Genomic DNA, 20,651 nt, shown 5'->3' with positions numbered 1-20,651 from the left:
TGACTAATAAATAAAAACTATTTTAATGTTTGCCTTGTCCCCTTTTATTTTTAAGAAGTAATTTGTTATTCCTTATATTTGTGTGAGTTATTACAACATTGCTGTATTGTATCTCTTGGATACCTAAATCCAGTTCTTTATTTTCCTATGACTTGTTTAGATTTTCTCAAATCTCAAAAGAAGGCTGTTATAATGCAGACAGCCGTGAATAACATAAAGTGGTATTTTCTTTCTTTTTTTTTTTACTTTATTTCCCTATTTTGATGAGTTGTGGATATGCATGGCTAAGTGTTAAGAAAGCTGCTGTCATAGTGACACTTGTATAAAGTTTACTCTGGAATATATATTGCTGAGGGAGGCAGTTCTACCCAGTGGCCTTGAAGTAAAGTATTTTTCTTCTTTTAATTCTTGCTAGATTTACTAGGCTTGATCTTTGCCCTGCATTATCTGGCTTATGTGGCCTCAAACAACTAATTTAGAATCTCAGCTGTAATTTGAGAACTATTATACCTGTTGTAGTATAGTATAATAGGATGATAGTTTGTAAATTCTTAGCAAGTATGTTGATAAAGGAGGTACCTGGATAATTGTTTTATTGTTTGTTATTAATAGTTGTATACAGGATTTAAAAATCCCTGGTAAAATATCTGTTGAGTGTAATATGACAGACACTGTTCCTTATTGCAGCTTTCTGCTCTGCTGTTTTCCTCTTTGTATATTCTGGATTCAAATCCTTTCTTAGAAATATGCTTGGCAATTATTTCCCCCTCTTCATGGCTTATCGTTTTCTTTCTTTCTTTTTTTACAGTGTCTTTTGAAGAGCAGTGATTGTTAATTGTGATGAACTCTGGTTTATCCATTTGTTCTCTTATAGATTTTGTTTTTGGTATCATATCTAAAAAATCTTTGCCCTATTAGAGCTCACAAGATTTTCTTCTGTGCTCTCTTCTAGATATTATATAGTTTAAGTTTTTACATTTGGGTCTTATAATTAGATCTAATTGCCACCTTGAGTTAATTTTTATAGATGATATGAGATCTGTAACAAGATTTATTTTTTATTTCTACTTTTTGGTTACAGATGTTCAGTTGTTGAAGAGATTGTCCTTTCCCCACTTCATTGCCTTTGTACCTTCAAAAATCAGCTGTCTATATATATCTTTATTTCTGGTCTCTGTTCTGTTCTGTTGGTCTCTTTTTCTGTCTTTAGGCAAATACTATGCTGTTTTGATTGTTGTTTTACTCACTAAGTCGTGTCTGACTCTTTGTGACCCCAGGGACTCTACCCCGCCAGGCTTCTCTGTCCATGGGATTTTGCAGGCAAGAATAATAGAGTGGGTTGCCATTTCCTTCTACAGGGGACCTTCCCAACCCAGGGATCAAACCCATGTCCCCTTATTGGCAGGCGGATTCTTTACCACTGAGCCACCTAAGCCCAAGTGTTTCGATTACTGTAGCTTTATAATCTGGTAATACCAGCCCTCTGCTTTTGTCCTTCATTTTCAGAGTTGTTTGGGCTATTCAATACCCTTTGCATTTTCATACGAATTTTAAAATCCACTAGTCCATTCTATAAAGCACCTTGCTGGGATCTTGAATAGAACTGCAGTGAATAAATAGCTCAATTTGGGGAAGATTAACATGTTAGAAAAATTGAGTCTTCCAACCTATGAACAAAGTATCTCTTGTTTACTTAGACATTCTTTAATTTCTCTCAGTATTTTGTAGTTTTCAGTGGACAAGTATTTCTCATCTTTAGATTTATTTCTAATATTTCATGTTTTTGAAGCTATTATAAGTGGTATGGTTTTTAAAATTTTCAATTTATAATTTTTCTTATTAAGCATTGCTAATGTAATGTATAAAAACACAGTGGGGAAAAAAACAGTGATTTTTTGGTTTTTTATATTTTCTTTTATACATTTTAAATCATTGAAATATGTATAGCATTTCTGTGTAAATATGCATACATGAGAGTATGAAGAATAAAAGTACAAATAGAGAAATCTGAAGATTCCTACTTTTTCCATAGCAGGTTAACTTTAATTTATACTGTCAAACAGTGCTAAAAGTAACTGCCTCTCTAATATAGGGAATCCATACAGTGCCAAAGAATTTAGAGGAGAGTGAAATCTATCAGATTATTTTTATGATGCATTGAAAATTCTTTTTATAAACATTTTTAATGTAATTAAAAATTATCTATTTGTTTTTGGGTATTCTGGGGCTTCGTTGCTGCTCAGGCTTTTGTCTAGTTGCAGTTAGTGGGGCCTCGTCTCCAGTTGTGGCTGCGGGCTTCTCATTGCGGTGGCTGCTGCTGCTTGCGGAGCACTGGGTCTGGAGCGTGTGGGCTCAGCAGTTGTGATTCCCAGGCTCTAGAGCACAGGCTTAAGAGTTGTGCACGGACTTAGTTGTTCCAAGGCATGTGGAACCTTCCTGGACCAGAGATCAGACCCATGCCTCCTATATTGGCAGGTGGATTTTTTACCACTGAGCTACCAGGGAAGCCCTTTTATGTAATTTTTAAAGGTTACTTTCCATTAATAGTTATTACAAAATGTTGGCTATATTCCCCATTTGTACAATACAGCATTAAGTCTGTTGCATACTCAGTAGTTTGTACCTTCCATTCCCCCATCCCTCCATTTCCCCTCTCTTACCCCTACCCCGTAACCACTAGTTTGTTCTCTCTGTGAATCTGCTTAAAAAATACACTTATTTTTGTATATTGATCTAGCATCTTGCTAGATATGTAGTAGCATCTTGCTTGGTGTGTAGTTTTGTTTTCCCTGGTAGTATCTTGTGGTTTCAGTATCAAAGTTATGCAAGCTTCATAACATAAGTCAAGAGGTGTTCCTTCTGATTCAGGTTTTGGGAAGAGTTTTTATAACTTGGTGTTAATTCTTCCTTAAACGTTTGGTAGAATTTATCATCCAAATCATCTGGACCCGGAATTTCCTTTGTAGGAAAGTTTTAAACTACAGATTCAGTTCCTTTAACGTGCATTAATATAAGTCTATTCATGTTGCTTGTTTCTTCTTGAATGAGCTTTCTTAACAGTGGCTTTTTTTTTTCCCCTCCCCACCCCCCACCTTAACAGTGGCTTTTAAAAGCTTATGCTGTTGAGTTTATTGGCATAAAGTTAAAAAACATTCCCTTGTTGTCTTTTTAATATTGTAAGAATCTGTAGTGATGCCATCTCTCTCATTCCTAATGCTGGTAATTTGTGTCTTCTCTTTTTTTTCATGCTTAGTCTGCATAGAGGTCCACAAATTTTATTGATCTTTGCAAAGTACCAGCTTTTGGTTTTTTTCTCCTTTTTTCCTATTTTTTATTTTCTTTTGTTTGCTTTTACCTTTATTACTTTTTTTCCTTGTTTACCTCAGCTTTGATTAACTCTTTTTCTAGTTTCTTCAGATTAAAACTGAAGTTAACTTGAGACTTCACTTCTTTTCTAGTTTAGATATTTAGTGCTGGAAATTTCCCTTGAGTATTTTTCTTAGCGTCATCTTTTGAGATACAGTGTTTTCATTTTCATTCAGTTTAAAATACTTTCTGTTTTCCCCTTTTCTTTCTTCTTTTCTCCATGGGTTATTTAGAAATGTGTTATTTATTTTCCAAATATTTGGAGATTTTCCAGAGATCTTTCTGTTATTAATTTCTAAGTTCCATTGTGGTCAGAGAATATACTTTACATCACTTGAATCCTTAGAATTTGTTGTGAGTTATTTTATAGTCCAGAATATTGTCTGTCTTGGTAAATATTTTGTTAGAAGTTGAGAACAAATGTATATTTGCTCCTTTTGGGTAGAGTGTTTTAAAAACATTGCAGTCAGTTTATATTGGTTGATAGTGTTGTTCAGGTCTGCTCTATTCCACCTGATTGTCTGCTTGGTCACTGTTATATCAGTTACTGAGAGGAGGGTATTGAGTCTTTGACTTTACTGGTGGATTCTTTATTTCTCTTTGGAATTCTGTTCATTTTTGCTTCATGCATCTTGAAGCTGTGTTGTTAGTTGCCCAAGTGTTTTTTTTTAATTAATTTTTTATTGGAGTATAATTCTTTACAATGTTCTGTTAATTTCTGCTGTACGGCAAAGTGAATCAGCTATGCATATGTCCCCTCTTTTTTTAGACTTCCCATTTAGGTCACCACAGAACATTGAGCAGAGTTCCCTGTGCTATGCAGTAGGTTCTCATTAGTTATCTGTGTTACACCTAGCAGGGTGTATATGTCAGTCCCAATTTTCCAGTCCATTCCGTTCCTCCTTTCCCACCTCGGTATCCATAAGTTTGTTCTCTGCATCTTTGTCTCTATTTCTGCTTTGAAGATAAGTTCATTTGTACCATTTTTCTAGATTCCACATATTAGTGATATTATACAGTACTTGTTTTTCTCTCCCTGACTTATTTCATTCTGTATGACCATCTCTAGGTCTATCCATGTCTCTTCAAATGACACTATTTCATTCCTTTTTATGGCTGAGTAATATTCCCTTTTATATATGAACCACATTGTCCAAGTGTTTAGAATCTTTAGTCCTCTTCTTGATTATTTGGTTCCTTTGTCATTATGAAATGACCTTTGTTATCGTTGGTAGTAGTCTTTGCTTTGGAATCTACTTTGCTTAATATTATAACCATTCTGACTTGTCATTCATTTATGTTATCATGATATATTTTTTCTATCTCATTGCTTTTAAACCATGTATCTTTATAGTTGAAGTGCCTTGCCTGTAGGAAGCATGTAGTTGGATTTTGTTTTCTTATCCACTTTGACAGCCTCTACATTTCAAATGGGGGTATGTACACCATTTTAACTTTCATAACCGTTCTGGTTATTACCCCGATTTCACTAAAGAAGTAAGATGACAAATGGAAAGAGTAAATAACTTCCTTACTGTGACACATAGTAAATGGTGGATCTGTGACTTAAGCTCATAAGCAGTGTGTCCCAGGACTCCTACTCAAAATTGCTACTGAATGTTTATTATAGTGGGACTTTTTTTCCTCTCTGGGTTTTTTTTTTTTTCTTTTAAGATATAATTGATGCATAATGTTGCATTGCTTTTAGGTGCAGCATAGTGGAATTCTTAAGAGGTCTCAGAAAGCAGAGAATTGACTTGGATACATTTGCATTTTATAGCATGTTCATGTTGATGATGGCATGGCTTTCTGGATCTTAATTTCCCAACCAGGGACTGCACCCACGCCCTAGCAGTGAAAGCACCAAGTCCTAACCACTGGATCACCAGGGAATTCCAAAGAAGGACAGTTTGATGGGAAAGTCTTATGTTAAAGAAATGATGCTAGGGTGGTCTTGTAGTAATTTAGGAGAGAGATACATGAGAGAAAAGGAGCAGATAAGAAAGACCATTCAAAGGTGTTTGGCTTGTGAACTGGAAAAATGGTGACATCTGGAAGGTTAGGAGGCAGGAAACCTGAGTTTATAGGGGCCCTAGACTAAGGTGGTGACAAAAGAAATGGCAAGGAACAGTTTTGAAGTGTTGTGAAATAAATCTTAAAAAGGCAAGGATAAACAAAGGAGCTATTGAGGTTTTGAACCTGAATTAATGGAAGAAAAATGCATGGAGTATTCTGGAGGGTGAACTGATTTGGAAGAGATGGGAGAGATAATATATCTTTTGTGGCAGAGTTCTCTGTTACATATTATAATTTGAAAACCAAAAGACCTAGTCATTGAAAAATCATTTTAAAATTGGGCAAATTATTAAAAATATGTTTTAGATAAAAATTTTACACTGAATCAAAATAAAATTACTTTTAAAAGATATGTATATATTTTGAATTTCAAATGATTGTAAATATTTTCAGCTGTATATTTTGAAAAATTGAAAATTATGAGAAAAATTAAAAATCTGAGAAAAATTGAAAGCAGTATAATAATGAATCTTTCATATTTACTGATCATTAATTTATTCAGTACATTGCTACATTTATTTCTTTCCTTGCCCCTTCTGTATAGATATATATACTCTTTCCTTGAACAGTTTGAAAATAAATTTCGACTCTCATGACATTTTTATCCTTAAATAATTGTACATCTATCTTGTGAGACCAAAGACATTCTTCTTCATAACCATAATACTATCATCACTCAAGAAATTGAAAATTGACTGAAGACATTATTTATTATACAGTCTATAGTCAAATTTCCCTGGTTTCCCCTGGTTGTTCTCTAAATGCGCTTTGTACTTTTTTCTTTCTAGTACAAGTCTGATCGATAGCTTATTGATAGCTTATTATGACCTTCCATGTCTCTTTAGCATCCTTTCATCTAGGACAGCCCCTTTGCATTCTTCTCTTTCTTCTTTCATAAGATGGACATTTTGAAGAGTTTCGGTCAGTTTCTTAGAGAATACACCATAATCCAGATCTGTCTGATTGTTTTCCTATGATTAGATACACAGTAAACATTTTTGGCCAAGAATGCTATACATATTTGTCATTGGATTGTGTCAGGAGGCATGTGATGTCCGTTTGTTTGATTGTTGATGATGCTAATTCTAAACACTTGGTTTTTAAAGGTATTTTCTACCTGATCTCTTTCCTGTAAATTCACATTTATTTCTAAATAATTAATAAGCATTTTGAGGTTCTTACCTTGTAGTCCTACAGAGCAGTGAGCTCTCTAGGGAGGAAAGCAGCAGATTGTGTGTGCATACTCTAACTTGATCCTAAATGTTAGACGTGCTTGAGCGCATGTGGAAATGTGTAGGTGGAATGCTAGGATGTGCAAGGGGAGGGGTGTGTGTGAAGTGAAGATGGACAGGTCACTCCGCTGTGTCGTGCAGCACGGGGGTGGGGGGGGCGGTTGAAAGTCCGAGCTGGTGGTGTTCTGGATGATGCAATTGTATTTGAGTTTTAGAAAGATAGTATTAGCAGCAATCAGACGGGAGATTATTACACCAAGCTCAGATGATGAAAGACTGCAGCCAGTGCAGCTGAGTTCCTGGCAGAGAGAGGAAGGAGATTTGAGAAATATCTATGAGGTTAAAACTGATTGGATTTGGTGACTGGCTAAAGGTTGATTGTGGAGGATTGAGAGTTTCTTGGTGGCAGGATATTTAATAGGATTTCCCAACTCATTGACTAAATTGTGTTAAGTATAAAGTTTAAGTGATTAGTTTTTGTGACAGTTATAGAGACAGGTTCTTTTGGATTCTCTTACAGTTTCTCTTATTCTTTGTTCTTATTCTACTTTTTTTGAGGGATATTTGAATGGCAGTAACAATATGATTCCATTTAGGGAAGCTCTTTCGTCTTGATAGATTCTACCAAAAATGTACACTTAAAGCTGCCTTTAAGCCTCTGGATAGAACAGAATTTGGCATGACCTCTTAACATTCTTTCACTAGAGAGAATGAGATTTTTGTTACAAATGACCTGTAAACTCAACCCTAGCTCTAACATGTTGATTCTGTGGTGTGTCTGTTTTTCTCTCAGACAGCACATTTTATTTCCCGAAAAATTTCAATGTTTTCCTGGTCTCTTTATGTTTTTCCAAGATGTTCTCAGTGCAGCTGAGTCTTGGGGAGCAGACATGGGAATCCGAAGGGAGCAGTATAAAGAAGGCCCAGCAAGCCGTCGCTAACAAAGCTTTGACGGAATCCACGCTCCCCAAACCAGTTCAGAAGCCACCCAAGAGCAATGTTAACAATAACCCAGGTATGGCCTTGACTCGGTTCCTTGTATTCTGTCCTCTGCATGAGCTGTTCCCTGTATTTTCCTTCACGCAGGCCTGTTGCATAGTCAGTGGGTGTTCAGACAACAGAATAGTAACTGAAGATGAGAGAATGAAGAAGGTAGTTGTAGTTATTTTAAAATTCTGCTTTAATGGCTACTCTAAAGGTGCATTACTTTTTAAATGTGACAAAAAGGCGTTTGGATACAAAGACATGAAAATAGGACTGAGGTTTTTTTCTAAAGCAAAGATAGAAGTCATCAGTTTCTCTTAAGTATATAACATATTATTATTTTTTATAACATGTAATTATTAGTTAAAATAGTCTTTTAGTTTAATAGAAAATTATAAAATTAGCCCTAAGCATCTTACTGTTTTGTTTGCTCGTGTAGAGATGGTTGCCATTTACATTTAAAACATTCATATGAAGTTTGTTAAGAAATCCACAAATCCAGTAAAACCTCCTGTGTATAATATTCTAAGTAAATGAGAGTTTTAGTTTTAAGTTCCTAAAATTTTAAAAAGTTGTTCCATGCTTCGATTTTAAAATGTCGATTGCTTGCAGTACCAACAGCATTATATGTCCAGTTAGCTATTGGGAAGAACAAACCTGTATTGGACGCCGTGCATGAATTGATAGCATCGAATTAATGAAGTTCCATAAATTTAGTATCAGCGTTATGCCATTTACTCATCTGTGAACTTGCTTATGCAAGTGGTTATCTTCTGACCAGTGTTGCTTTAGGTATTTTTGTGATGGAGTGAAAAAAGACATTATGCCTGCCAACACTGACTCCATAGGCTATTTAATTATAGTCCACATGCTCATACTCATAATCAGGTCAACACTTCTTTCCCGTGTGGCATGTGCTCTGTAGACAGTCTCCTTTTTCAAGGACTGCTCTTTCCAGAACTCCGTGACCTTCCTAATGGTAGTCCTTTTACTACCGTTCAGTAGTATATGAATGGTATATATGTAGTATATGAACATATATGTAGTATATGTTCAGCATCTTCCAGTGTTTGTTAAATGTGGGTAAATAAGCCAAAATACTGTTATAATAAAAAAAAAAAAGCTCTTTCAGCTTAAAGCTAGGTAGAGGCTATATTTAACTTTTAAAACTCTCTTCAGATTACTGGTTGATCATTAGCACCATAGCACTATCTCTATTTATTAAGCATTTGTTCTAATACATCTAAGAGATGTAAAACCATTGTTCTTTTCTGTAAGGGTTTTAGTTATTTACATAAAACGTAACCCAGCGGTAAAGATTTAAGTACCAGGTGAGCAATAGAAGACATCAGTATTATAAGTAATGATACACATGTACTGAAGTAGTTGAGGTGAGATATAGGTCTTGAATAGAGAGTAGGCAGGCATAGGGCAGAGGAAAGGGTATTCCAGGCTAAGGGAATACTGAAGAAAGTCCTTGGAATAGGAATCTGGACTGTGGGTTTGGCAAAAAAATACTTTATTTATAGATGATTTTTTTTCCTCCCCTCCCCCTGTAGATGATTTTTAAGTAGAGCAGCTACGTGGCTAATAAGAGATAAGACTAGAGATATAGTTAGAAAGCAGATAGTGATGGACTGGAATGTAGCTTTAGGAAATAAATTTTATCTCTAGTTCGGGATTAACTTTTACCAGCAGGTGGATGATGTGTTCAAAAGAGCAATTTAGGGTGTTGAGTTTGACATGTTTATGGAAGGTGGAAGATACTAGAAGCTAAGTCAGTTAGGAAACCACAGCCATAGTTTATGGGTAAAGAGAAAGAGAAGAAACTCATGTTCATGGAATGGGCGGAAGGACAAGTGTTAACTGATCCACTGGTGGAAGCCAGGCCTGGTGCCCCCTGGGGCAGAGGCTGTGAAGCAAGAGCAGTTGTGTGCTGAGCTTCGGTTCAGGTCCCCGTCCAGGGGCTGGAGCAGGAGATCGGCGAGCAAAAGAGTCAGAGCAGGGCGACAGCGGAGTCTGAGGCCAGTGGAGATGTTTCCACCATTGAACGTTGTACTGAGCTGACAGAATGAGTAGATTTTAGGGGGTAAATTAATTTTTTTAACTGTTAACTTCATTTTCTTTTGTATGACATTTTATGCATTTATTTGTTGCTGAGGTAAATTTTTAAAATAAATATAACATTATGTATCTGCAAGTACACAAATTACGGTTGTCGAGTCTTGATGTGAATGCTTTGCAGGGTTTCCCAGAGCCTCAGAAGCCTGTCTTTTGGGGTTAAAGCCCTTTTCGTTAAACAACTAGGTGAAACAGCTCCAAAGGGAACCACTGTTCTGCGCCCTGTCATCCTAGATTTGTTGTGCCTGCTTGTTGGAATCGTTCTCCATAGTCTTCTGTCGTAGCTTATTTTTCTCATTGTTGTTTGTGAGATTCATCTGTGTTAACAGTATAGTATTTTTTTGCTATGTAATATCCCACTGCATGGATATACCACGATTTATTTATTCATTATACTGGTGGGAGACATTTGGGTTGTTTCCAGTTTTGGGCTGTTAGAGATAAGACTACTATGCTGTGAACTGGAGAAGGAAATGGCAACCTGCCCCAGTATTCTTGCCTGGAGAATCCCATGGTCAGAGGAGCCTGGTGGGCTACAGTCCATGGGCTTGCAAAGAGTCAGACACAACTTAGTGATTAAATAACAACAATGCAATGGACATTTTTGGATGTATACATTTCTTTTGGGGTTGCAGCTAAGTAGGTTATGCATGTGTTCAGTATTAATACGTAGTGTTCAACCTGACACATTTTCCTCCCACTAGCAGTATATGCAAGTTTCCCATGTCCTTGTCCACAAAGGGTGTCCTCAGCTTTCAAAATTTCTGCCTATTCTTCTGGGATGTAGTAGTATTTCATTGTGATGTTAATTTGCATTTCCCCAATAATCGAAGTGAACACCTTTACATATGCCTGTTGGCAATAGGATCTTCTCTGCTATTGATATATTTTTCCTGTTAAAAACCTGCATTGGCAGTTTGTTTATTTTTTTTCAGTTCTTTTATTGACTTACAAGTTTCTTAGATACTCTGGATTAATATCCTTTGTCAGATATGTGTATGGCAAATGTCTTTCCATATTCCTAATGGTACATTTTGGTAAACAGATTTTTACATTAATGAAGTGTAATATATTAGTCTTTCCCTTTATGGATAGTGCTTTTTTAAAAAATTGAAGTGTAATTGAACATAGGTTTATATTAGTTTCAGCTGCACAATGCAGTGATTTGATATTTGTATATGTTGTAAAATGATCATCACAGTGTCTCATTAACATCTGTCCTCATAGTTATATTTTTTCTGTGCTGAGATGCCTTTAGATTTACCTTTCTTAGCTGCTTTCAAATATTAAATACAGTATGACTGACTGCAGTTACCATGCTGTACATTACATCCTCTTGATTTATTTACTTTATAACTGGACGTTTGTATCTTTTGACCCCCTTTACCTACCTCTATCTCCCACCTCTGGCAACCCATCAGTCTGTTCTCTGTATCTGTGAATTCTTTTTGTGTGTGTTTTCTTTCTTTTAGACACCACATATAAGTGAGGTCATGTGGAATTTGTCTTTCTCTGACTTATTTCACTTAGCGTAATGCCTTCAAGAGCCATCCATATTGTCACAAATGGCAACTTTTTAAAAAAATTGCTGATTAATAGTCTGTTGTTTATGTGTATCACCTCTTCATTGTTCATTCATCCATCAGTGGACACTTAGCTTGCTTCCATGAACATGAGAGTGCACATATTAATATCTTTTCAAGTTAGTGTTTTTGATTTTGGGGGGATAAATACTCAGAAGTGGAATTGCTAGAATGGTAGTGCTTTTTTGTGTGCTATTTAAGATATCTTTGTCTCCCACAAACTTGTGAATACCTCATATTATTTTTAGGAGTTTTATTATTTCGTCTTCTAAATTTAGGTCTAAGTTTGTGAGTAATTGAGGTTTATGTATGAGTTGAGGTAGGGTTCAAGATTTTTTTCTCCCTTTTAACACATAGACATTCAGTTATCTTAGCACTGTTTACTGAAAAGCCAATCCCTTCAATCCATTCCTCTCTGCACTGCAGAGGTGGGGAGATCCAGGCCTGACTTCAGAGAAGGTAGATGGGCCTTAAGTGGTAATTACATCCCAGAGAGGAGTTAGGTTTAGTACAGCATGGGAAATCTGCCAGTTAATGAGGAGTATGTCATAGAAGTATTTGCTTTCTTCTTCCTCTTTTTTTTTTTACCTTTTTTTAAGAAATAATTTCTTTTTATAAACACACACACACACACTTTAGAGTACATATAGCTCTCAAGTAACCATCACCCAGAAATGATTAGCATTGCCGAACCAATTGCGAATAAGTTATGGACATGGTGTCCCATTACCCCTTATTCCCTAAGTGCACAGAGACTCCACTCAGGATGCTGGCGTCAGTCTGGTATCACCAGACCCCACTCACTCTTCAGTGATGGCCCCAATAGCGTCCTTTGTAGGAATAGCATCTCATCAGGGTCACTGGCCTGCTGTGTCTCTCCATTCCACTTACGTGAATGGGACTGGAACAGTTCCTCAGTCTTCCTTTCATGACCTTGACATTTCCACACACTGTATGTAGAATGTTCTCACTTGAATTTGTCTTGTGTTTCCTCATGATTTCTGCATTTTTAGAGCAAGCATCACAGACGTGACCTGGGGTCATCTGTGTTTCATGTCCGGAGACCCAGGATGTTGAAATGTCCCATTAGTGATGACGTTGGTTTCTTGGTGAAGACTGTGTCAGCCAGGCTTCTATACTGTAAAGTTAATTAATAAGCATGTTTTATTATTAAATAGTATAATTAATAAGTATTTTCTGAGGAGATACTTTGAGACCGTGTAAACATTCTTTTCCTTATCAAACTTTCATTCACCTACCAGCTTTGGCATCCATTGATGATTCTTGTCTGAATCAGTGACTACTCTGAAGGTTGCCAAAGGGTGATCTTTAATTTCGTATTCCTTTTTGATTTATTAGTTAGTTGGAATTCTACCCAAGAGCTTTCTCATCCCCCTCATTTTTTTGTTTGTTTATATCACTATCGATTCTTGGATTCCTGTTTTACCTGCAGGCTTATGACACGTGTGTCTGTGTGTGTCCACATGTGCTCAGTCACCAGTCATGTCACACTCTTTGTGACTCTGTGGACTGGAGTCTGCCAGGCTCCTCTGTCCATGGGATTTTCCAGGCAAGAATACTGAAGCAGGTTGCCATTTCCTCAGTCAGGGAATCTTCCCAACCCAGGGATTGAACCTGTGTCTCCTGCATGGGCAGGCAGATTCTGATATTTACCACTGAGCCACCTGGGAAGCCCTATCTATGATTTATTTATTATTATCATCATCATTTATTTTGATGCTCAGATTGTCCCAAGTTTTGCCAGTGGTATGGCCCCTCAGGTTGACTCCTGTGTCCTTCAGATAGTTCCTCCTCATTCTTTGGGCATTGCTTTCTGGCACTAGAAGTTGTCCCTAGGTCATCTTGTGTTTTCTTTGCCGTGGTTCCAGTCATTTTTTCAGGAGCCCTGATTGACTGACTAATCAATTCATTCTTTCAGCAAATACTTATTGAGTGACTACTGTTATATGTTCCAGGGACTTTTCTAACTTCCTACAAAGTTGTTTCTTTAAATGTTAGCAATATGTTGCTCCTTGAGAACTAGTTGTGGCGTCTTTTTTTAATCTGTCTCATAATAAGAATCTGTAATTGTTGTTATGTACTTTTGTATATTTAATTAATTAGTCTTTTTATGTTTATCATCGGTAAATGTAGAAATTTCCTTCAACGTATCTAAAAACCACTAAAAGCTGGTGATGTGTTTACAATGTCAACTATATAGCCATAGAATATATGAGGATTTCTATGTAACGATCATCTTTATGCAACTTGGGTCCTACCCACACATGTTGGAAACTGTGGTACTTAGGAATTCCTGGAGGCAGCTCATAGTTTGATTATTCTTTAAATGTTTTCTGTGAGAGCGTTACTGTTTAAGTAACGCTGGCCAAAAAGTTTGAGTTTTTTCATAACATGGAAAAACCTGAACAAAATTTTTGGCCAATCCAATATCAAAAGGTATTCACATATAGAGATGTCAGTCTTGTTCTGTAGGAAACAGATGGAGTACCTTGCTCTAAAGGAGTTGAAACCTTTTCTGTATGGTTTGTGCTTTTTTTCTTTTCTCCTCTCCTTCACAACGCCAGTTTCTAGCATTTCTGTAAAGATAATGTACTGTAGCCTTACTTTCAAGTGAGGAATTTACATGCGATTATTTCTTTATTTAAATAATATGAATACAGTACTTTTACCGAGTTTAAAATATAATTTTGGTGTTGGTGGCAGACATGCTGTATCCTGCAAGTGCATTAAAATCATTTCACTGATCATTTTCAAAGACATTGGCTTTCTCTTTATGGTCATCCTTAAAGGATGAGGTCTTTTAAGCTGCTTCTTTTTTTTTTTCTATTTTTCCCCTTTGAACTTTATGCTGTTTGTGTCTGTATGATTGTTGCAAAGAATTCATAATGACATAAATCATACAAGTGATTAGTCTGTTAATTATTAAACAAATCTTTCTGAAATAAGAAAAATCTAAACTTTTAAAGGCGTTCATGGCTCTTTGGGGTTAAAACATCTTTGGAAGACTGTTCAGCAGTTTCTGATAAAGTTAAACATAAACCTACTCTGTGATCTAGCCATTTCACTACTAGATGTATACCCAACTAAAAAGAGTGTATATGTCTTCCAAGAGACTTCTTGGAAAATGTTCAAAGCGGTTTTATACTTAATAGCTTCAAACTGAAAACAACCCAAATATCCTATCAATAGCAGGTTAGATGAACTGAGCAGAGTATTATTCAGTGACAAAGTCTGAAATAGTGATATTCAGCAAAGCCTTATGTTGAAGGAAAGAAGCAAGACAAACTAATACACATTCAGATTTGAAGAACAGGCAAAACTAATCTATGATGGCAGAAGTAAGAACAGGTAAGGTGGGGAGGTGGGTTTTGACTGGGTATTTCTGGGTGATGGAAATGTTCAGATCTTAATCTGAGTGGTGGTTATAGGTGTGTTTACATAGATAATGTTTCATGGCGCTGTGTGCTCAAGGGTTTTGCGTTTTATTTACCCCTTGGTAGAATACTGCAAGAAACAAGAAGAGAATCCCTTTGTGCTGGACGTGCTCGTCCTCTGCTCTGAGTGTGTGCATTAAATTTGGGTTTGGACTAATTGGACTTATTTAATACGTTAACTTTTTCTTATCCTTTTTCTGCCTCTTCCTTGTCCTTCCACCTCCTTTATTCTTTTTCTTTAGTTCCTGTTCTTATTATACTCTTCAGTGGTTTCATGTGAATTCTTTAGAAATGAGACATAAAATTAGCAGCTTATGACTCTTGATGGCTTGCTTTTTTTTGGCCTGGCTGCCAGTTGTGCATTTGTGTCAGACTCCACCACCCCTTGGCTGATACTGTGCCCCAGTTTCTCTTCTGCAATAAGTCGACCCATTTTTGTTAGTGATGAATGGAGTCTTAAATGTGTGGTGCAGAAGGCATGCTATGCTATGCTTAGGTTGCCCAGTTGTGTCTGACTCTGTGCGACCCCATGGACTGTAGCCCGCCAGGCTCCTCTTTCCAGGGGGATTTTCCAGGCAAGAATACTGGAATGGGTTGCTATGCCCTCCTCCAGGGGATCTTCCAAACCCAGGTCTCCCGCATTGCAGGCAGATTCTTCATGATCTGAGCCACCAGGAAAGCCCAAGAATGCTGGAGTGGGTCGCCTATCCCTTCTCCAGGGAACTTCGTGACCCAGGAATCAAACCAGGGTCTCCTGCATTGCAGGCAGATTCTTTACCAGCTGAGCTACCAGGGAAGCCTGCAAATGGCATAATTCAAATGAAATACAGAATTAGACTGGAAATGCATTTTACTTTCTATTAAGGCTTTAGATTCATTTTTGTGATTTGTTATAATGTGTTCTGCAGCCCACGGGGTTGCAAAGAGTTGGACATGACTTAGTGACTGAACAACAACATGTGGAACATATATATACATTTTAAACTAAATAACCTTTTTTGCTACTTAAAGTTGACATAATAGTTGTACATTGTTTGTGAATTATTATGGGATTTTTAAAACTTCTATAAACGTAGAAAGAGTAAGATAGTGATTATCTCTGTACTTGTCATCAGGTGCAACAGTTACCTGCACATCCCATCTTACTTCTCATCTCTCTGTCCTCTGAATTATTTTGAAATAAATCTCAGATGTGTCACTTCATCCATAAATGCTTCAGTATCTTTAAAGATTATTCACAGGATATTGTTTTATTTACTATTTTTTTCTATTGTTAGTTGTAGAAAAATTTTATTTTCACTAGATAAGTGCAGGAATTACTGATGACCCTGTATTTTTTGCTAATTTTAGTTGCTTGATTACCAAAATATAAATAAAAATATTCACAGATGATAATGCTTTTAATGATTAAAAATCATAAGCTTTCTGGAGGAACTAACTGTCAAGTTCAGTGGTTTTATGATGTACAAACTAAGCAATTTATGAATGTTTTGTTTCTCTTCTTTTGAAATAGTGTAACTGTAAAGTTCAATTTTTGGTCATTACTGTACAGAAAATGTTGCAAAAACCCTGAAGAGATTTCATTAGAAATGACTTTACTGTTTATGCAGCTTGTTTATGCGCCTCCTTAGAAAAATCAAACAAGGGGCCACCACTCTTCCTTGCTAGTTATATGTAAAATAAATATAGATTGGATGATTTATTATGGAAATATTTCACTTCTGTGCCTTTAATATTTCTTTTAAACAGGTAGTATAACTCCAACTGTGGAACTGAATGGGCTTGCTATGAAAAGGGGAGAGCCTGCCATCTACAGGCCATTAGACCCAAAGCCTTTCCCCAATTATAGAGCTAATTACAACTTTCGGGGCATGTACAATCAGAGGTTTGTATGTCTTCTTTGGTTTTGTTCTTATTTATTATTTTATGCATATTAGCAAAGTTTCTGAAACTCAAAAGGTATTTCTGTTGTAAAGAAAGTTCACTTGGGGTATTTTTTGTGGAATATAGATATATCAGGCTTATAAAGAATTAAGTAATACATTAAAAAAAATAACTTTTACAGGAGCTCATGACAGCTGTATGTTTGCTGCAGGCAGGACCATGTTTTAAAGTTGTTCCACAGTGTGGTGTGGAATTTCCAGTTGTCTTGCTCATTTATTCAAAGCAGATGCTTTTAGCTTAATTAGTACTTTTCTTAATTTTGTCTGAATACATTGCAAACATGACTGTTTATAACTTACAGGAAAGTTGTTAGGAGGATTTACTAAGTGTTTCTGCACACTGAATAATTTTGGGATAGTTTTAAGTGTAACAGAATTTTCTTTTGCACATGTGGCAGAATTCTTTTAAAAATTTTAGGGTTTTTATTTTTCTTGATCATTTATAAAAGTCATATGGCTCATTGTAGAGAATGTGGAAAATGCAGAAAGTTAAAAATACAAATAATTTGTGAACCTAGAATTAAACACCTTTAATATTTTGATGTGCTTTACATTCTTCTTGTTCTTTTCATATAAATATATTTAACCAAATATAAATTATCCTTTGTATGCAATTCTGTCTTAGTTTTTGGAAGTATAATATAGAAACGGTAAAATGCACGAGTCTTAAATGTACATCTTGGTGACTTTATTATTTTATTTATGTACCTATGTATTTATAGTTTATTTGATGACCTTTCACATCTGTGTGTCCTCTTGTGATCATCACCTATCAAGCTCCAGAGCACTTCCATCCCCCTGAGAGTTTCCTCACACCTATTTACACTTGGTACTCCTGCTCCCAGCAGTAATAACCACTGTTCTATCTCCATAGATCAGTTTGGCCTGTCCTTGAACTTCCATCAATAGACTCCTACGGCATTTATTCTTTGTGTCTGGCTTTTTTAACTTCATATAATGGTTTTCTTGTTTTGTTTTGTTTTTATTTTTTGATTTTTGGGGTTCATCCATGTTGCTTGTACCAAGATTCTACCATTTTTTTATTGCTGAATAATGTTCTTTGTATGACTATATCATCATTTGTTCATTTTGAACGTGGAGTATTACACTTTCTTTTTACTTAATGGAGGTATCATTTTTCATATCTTTAACCTTTGAAAAACATTTTTGATGGCTATATTCATATGGCTGAGGTATACAAGTATTTAGTCAAGTGTAAACAAGGAATACTTGATAAGTATATAAAAAAAAACACCTGTTTTTGATTGTCTAGATTGTTCCTCCCCCCTTTTTTTGACAATTATAAATAATGTTTCAGTAAAAAATCTTCACATGCAAGTTTTTGTTTACATCATTGATTATTTCCTTAAGATAGATTACTATAAGGGCAGTATTGGGTTAAAAAGAATAATATATTACCCAATTACATTAAAGTTTATACTTATTTCTTATAGTGTATTTCATACTATTCTGACAACATTGAGCTTAAAGCAGAGTCTTGATAGTTAAAAAATGGTATGTTTAAATTTTTTGGTTTTATTGATAACCTGTTAGGCTCAACAGTTTTTTAAATAAATATTTATTAGTTACTTGTCCATTTTAATTTGCTAATTTTGATTTCATTGCTTAATCTGTCTTCAGATGTTTGTGTGTTGAGGATATTAGCATTAAGTATATTTGATTTTCCTGTTTTTTAAAAATTGGCTTTTTTAGTTTTGTTTTTTAATGTACTCAGTTTTAAATGTTATATGGCATAATCTATAAAATTTTGGTGTGATTTCTCTCACTGCTTCTATGCCTAAGAAATTCTTTCTCATGTTTGATCAGATATTTATTGATGCTTAAAATTTTTTTTAATTGAGGCATAATTGACATACAATGTTGTGTAAGCTTAAGGTACAGAGAACACTGATTTGATGCATTTATATTGCAGTATGGGTGCCATTGTAGTGTTAGCTTATAACCTCTCTCCATCACATAATTATCATTCCTTCTAGTGTTGGGATGCTGTTGCTTTTAAAAGCATTTTGTATATTTGCTGACAAATAATTACCATTCAGATAGGAGAAGTTATTTGTTTAATCAATAGATAATCTAATACTTTTTGGTGTCTTGCTTGGTAATGGAAAAATTACCATTCAAGATTCAGTCTCACTCAAATTGTAAATGGCTCATTTAAATATTGTTGTTCAAGTTCTCTGAGAAAAACTTGCGCCCCTTTCTGTTTGCTCTCCAGTGCATCTGGGGGCATTTACTTTATTGTCCTGGTGGGAGGGGAGGGTGCCTCCCCCCACCCTCTGTGCTGGCTCGTGTGGTCTTTGTGGTGTGATGTCTCTTGTCCACCAAGGAGCTGGTTCCCCTCTTGTCTGCCCTGCTGAAACCTGCAGTTGGTGACTTGCAGTCCCTCTTTTCCCCTCAGGTAATGCTGTCAGAGAGTATTGACCATCTTCCTCCTGCCCTTTTGGACTAAGCTCTTAGCTCTCCTCGTCTCCTTTGGATGTTGTTCCGTTCCCATCCTCTTCTGTCTGACTGGGGCACACACTGCCAGGCTTACCAGCCCTCAGCTTGGTGTCCACGCTGCATGGGAAGCTGGAGAGACATACCGTCTCTCTTATGCTTGCTTTGCTTCCCTTTTTTCTGTTACATACCCTTGCCTTTCTCACCACTCTGAGGTTACCGAAAATAAATACAACTACTTGCCTACTTGAGCACAGCAGATAGGTTTGATCACCTGAGATAGGAACACCTTATCAATTTTATACTTACAAGGTACTTTTCTTTTAATGTACTATAATGAATATTCAAGAGAATATTATATTTAAAGCTTAATGTATTTTGATATCTGTAGTCCTTTATTTGAAGTGAAGTTTTTGTGAACTTACTACTTTTAAATGAAAGCAGACTAGTGCTAAAGCAATGAAAAAATCAGACAGTAATTTCTGTCTTGGGTGAGGTGACTGTTTTGATCAAGGCCCAGGAGCAGAGGGAATAAGCAGTGTGGATGCTGTGAGAGAGGAACTGCAGAAGAAAAAGCAGCCCAAAGCCTGGTGCCTCGATGGCGCCCCCAGGGGGCCAGTGTGGCTGGAACAGCCTGGGCCTGGAGGAGACGAGTGGGGCTGAGAGGATGTGACAGGAGTCCGGTGGTTTGGTGGTGGTTTAGTTGCTAAGTTGTGTCTGACTCCTGCGACCCCGTGGACTGTGGCCCACTAGGCTCCTCTCTCCATGGAGTTCTCCAGGCAAGAATATTGGAGTGGGTTGCTGTTTTCTTCTCCAAGGGATCTTCCTGACCCAGGAATCGAACCCAGGCCTCCTGCATTGCAGACAGGTGGTTTGGTTTGATTTTTTTCCCCTGTTTTAGATTTTTTGTTAAGTGAGTGCCTGAATGTATGGTAAGTTGCTTCAGTCATGTCTGACTGCAATCCTATGGACTGTAGCCTTCCAGGCTCCTCCGTCCATGGGATTTTCCAGGCAAGAATACTGGAGTGGGTTGCTGCGCCCTTCTTCAGGGGATCTTCCCGACCCAGGGATCGAACCTGCGTCTCTTATGTCTCCTGTCTTGGCAGGCCGATTCTTTACCACTAGCGCCACCTTAAGAGCATTGTCATTTTTCCTTCCTTGGCAACTTCCAGTTTCAGGGCCTGATTCCATGGTTGTCATAAGTCTGCGAGAATTTTTTAACAACCTCTCTAAACTATTATGCCTTAGGCGGTTCCCATTTAATGGATCAAGTGGACTCTTCCTTTAGATTTTTGGAGAGTCTTTAGAATTTTCTGCAGATCATAAAAAGGGTAAAAAAGAAAGTAAGGAAGTACTGGTAAACTACCAAACCATGTTTCAACCTAAACACTGTCTGCTTACAAAAGGGCAAACCTACCCATTACTCATTAGGCT

General features: G+C 36.5%; 1 protein-coding gene and 1 long non-coding RNA gene across 17 annotated transcripts in view; one reads left to right on the top strand and one right to left on the bottom strand.

The window, feature by feature from the left end:
* The window catches only part of LOC139038460 (uncharacterized), a 42,835-nt gene extending 30,021 nt beyond the window's left edge, over positions 1-12,814 (bottom strand). The window contains exons 1-2 of the long non-coding RNA XR_011491462.1: positions 12,622-12,814; positions 12,254-12,500 (exon numbers count right to left, since the gene is read on the bottom strand). This is a non-coding gene — a long non-coding RNA (uncharacterized lncRNA). The remainder of the gene's footprint in view (positions 1-12,253; positions 12,501-12,621) is intronic.
* STAU2 (staufen double-stranded RNA binding protein 2) overlaps positions 1-20,651 on the top strand; it is a 293,835-nt gene that overhangs the window by 32,016 nt on the left and 241,168 nt on the right. For all 16 annotated transcript variants that reach the window (XM_070477173.1, XM_070477176.1, XM_070477170.1 and 13 more), the window contains 2 exons: positions 7,530-7,689; positions 16,567-16,702. In XM_070477173.1, coding sequence (XP_070333274.1) covers positions 7,530-7,689; positions 16,567-16,702 — 296 coding nt within the window. The remainder of the gene's footprint in view (positions 1-7,529; positions 7,690-16,566; positions 16,703-20,651) is intronic.

This window comes from Odocoileus virginianus, chromosome 15 (assembly GCF_023699985.2).
Source record: "Odocoileus virginianus isolate 20LAN1187 ecotype Illinois chromosome 15, Ovbor_1.2, whole genome shotgun sequence".
NCBI classification, from domain to species: domain Eukaryota; kingdom Metazoa; phylum Chordata; class Mammalia; order Artiodactyla; family Cervidae; genus Odocoileus; species Odocoileus virginianus.
This window is presented reverse-complemented; position numbering and strand designations above follow the sequence as displayed.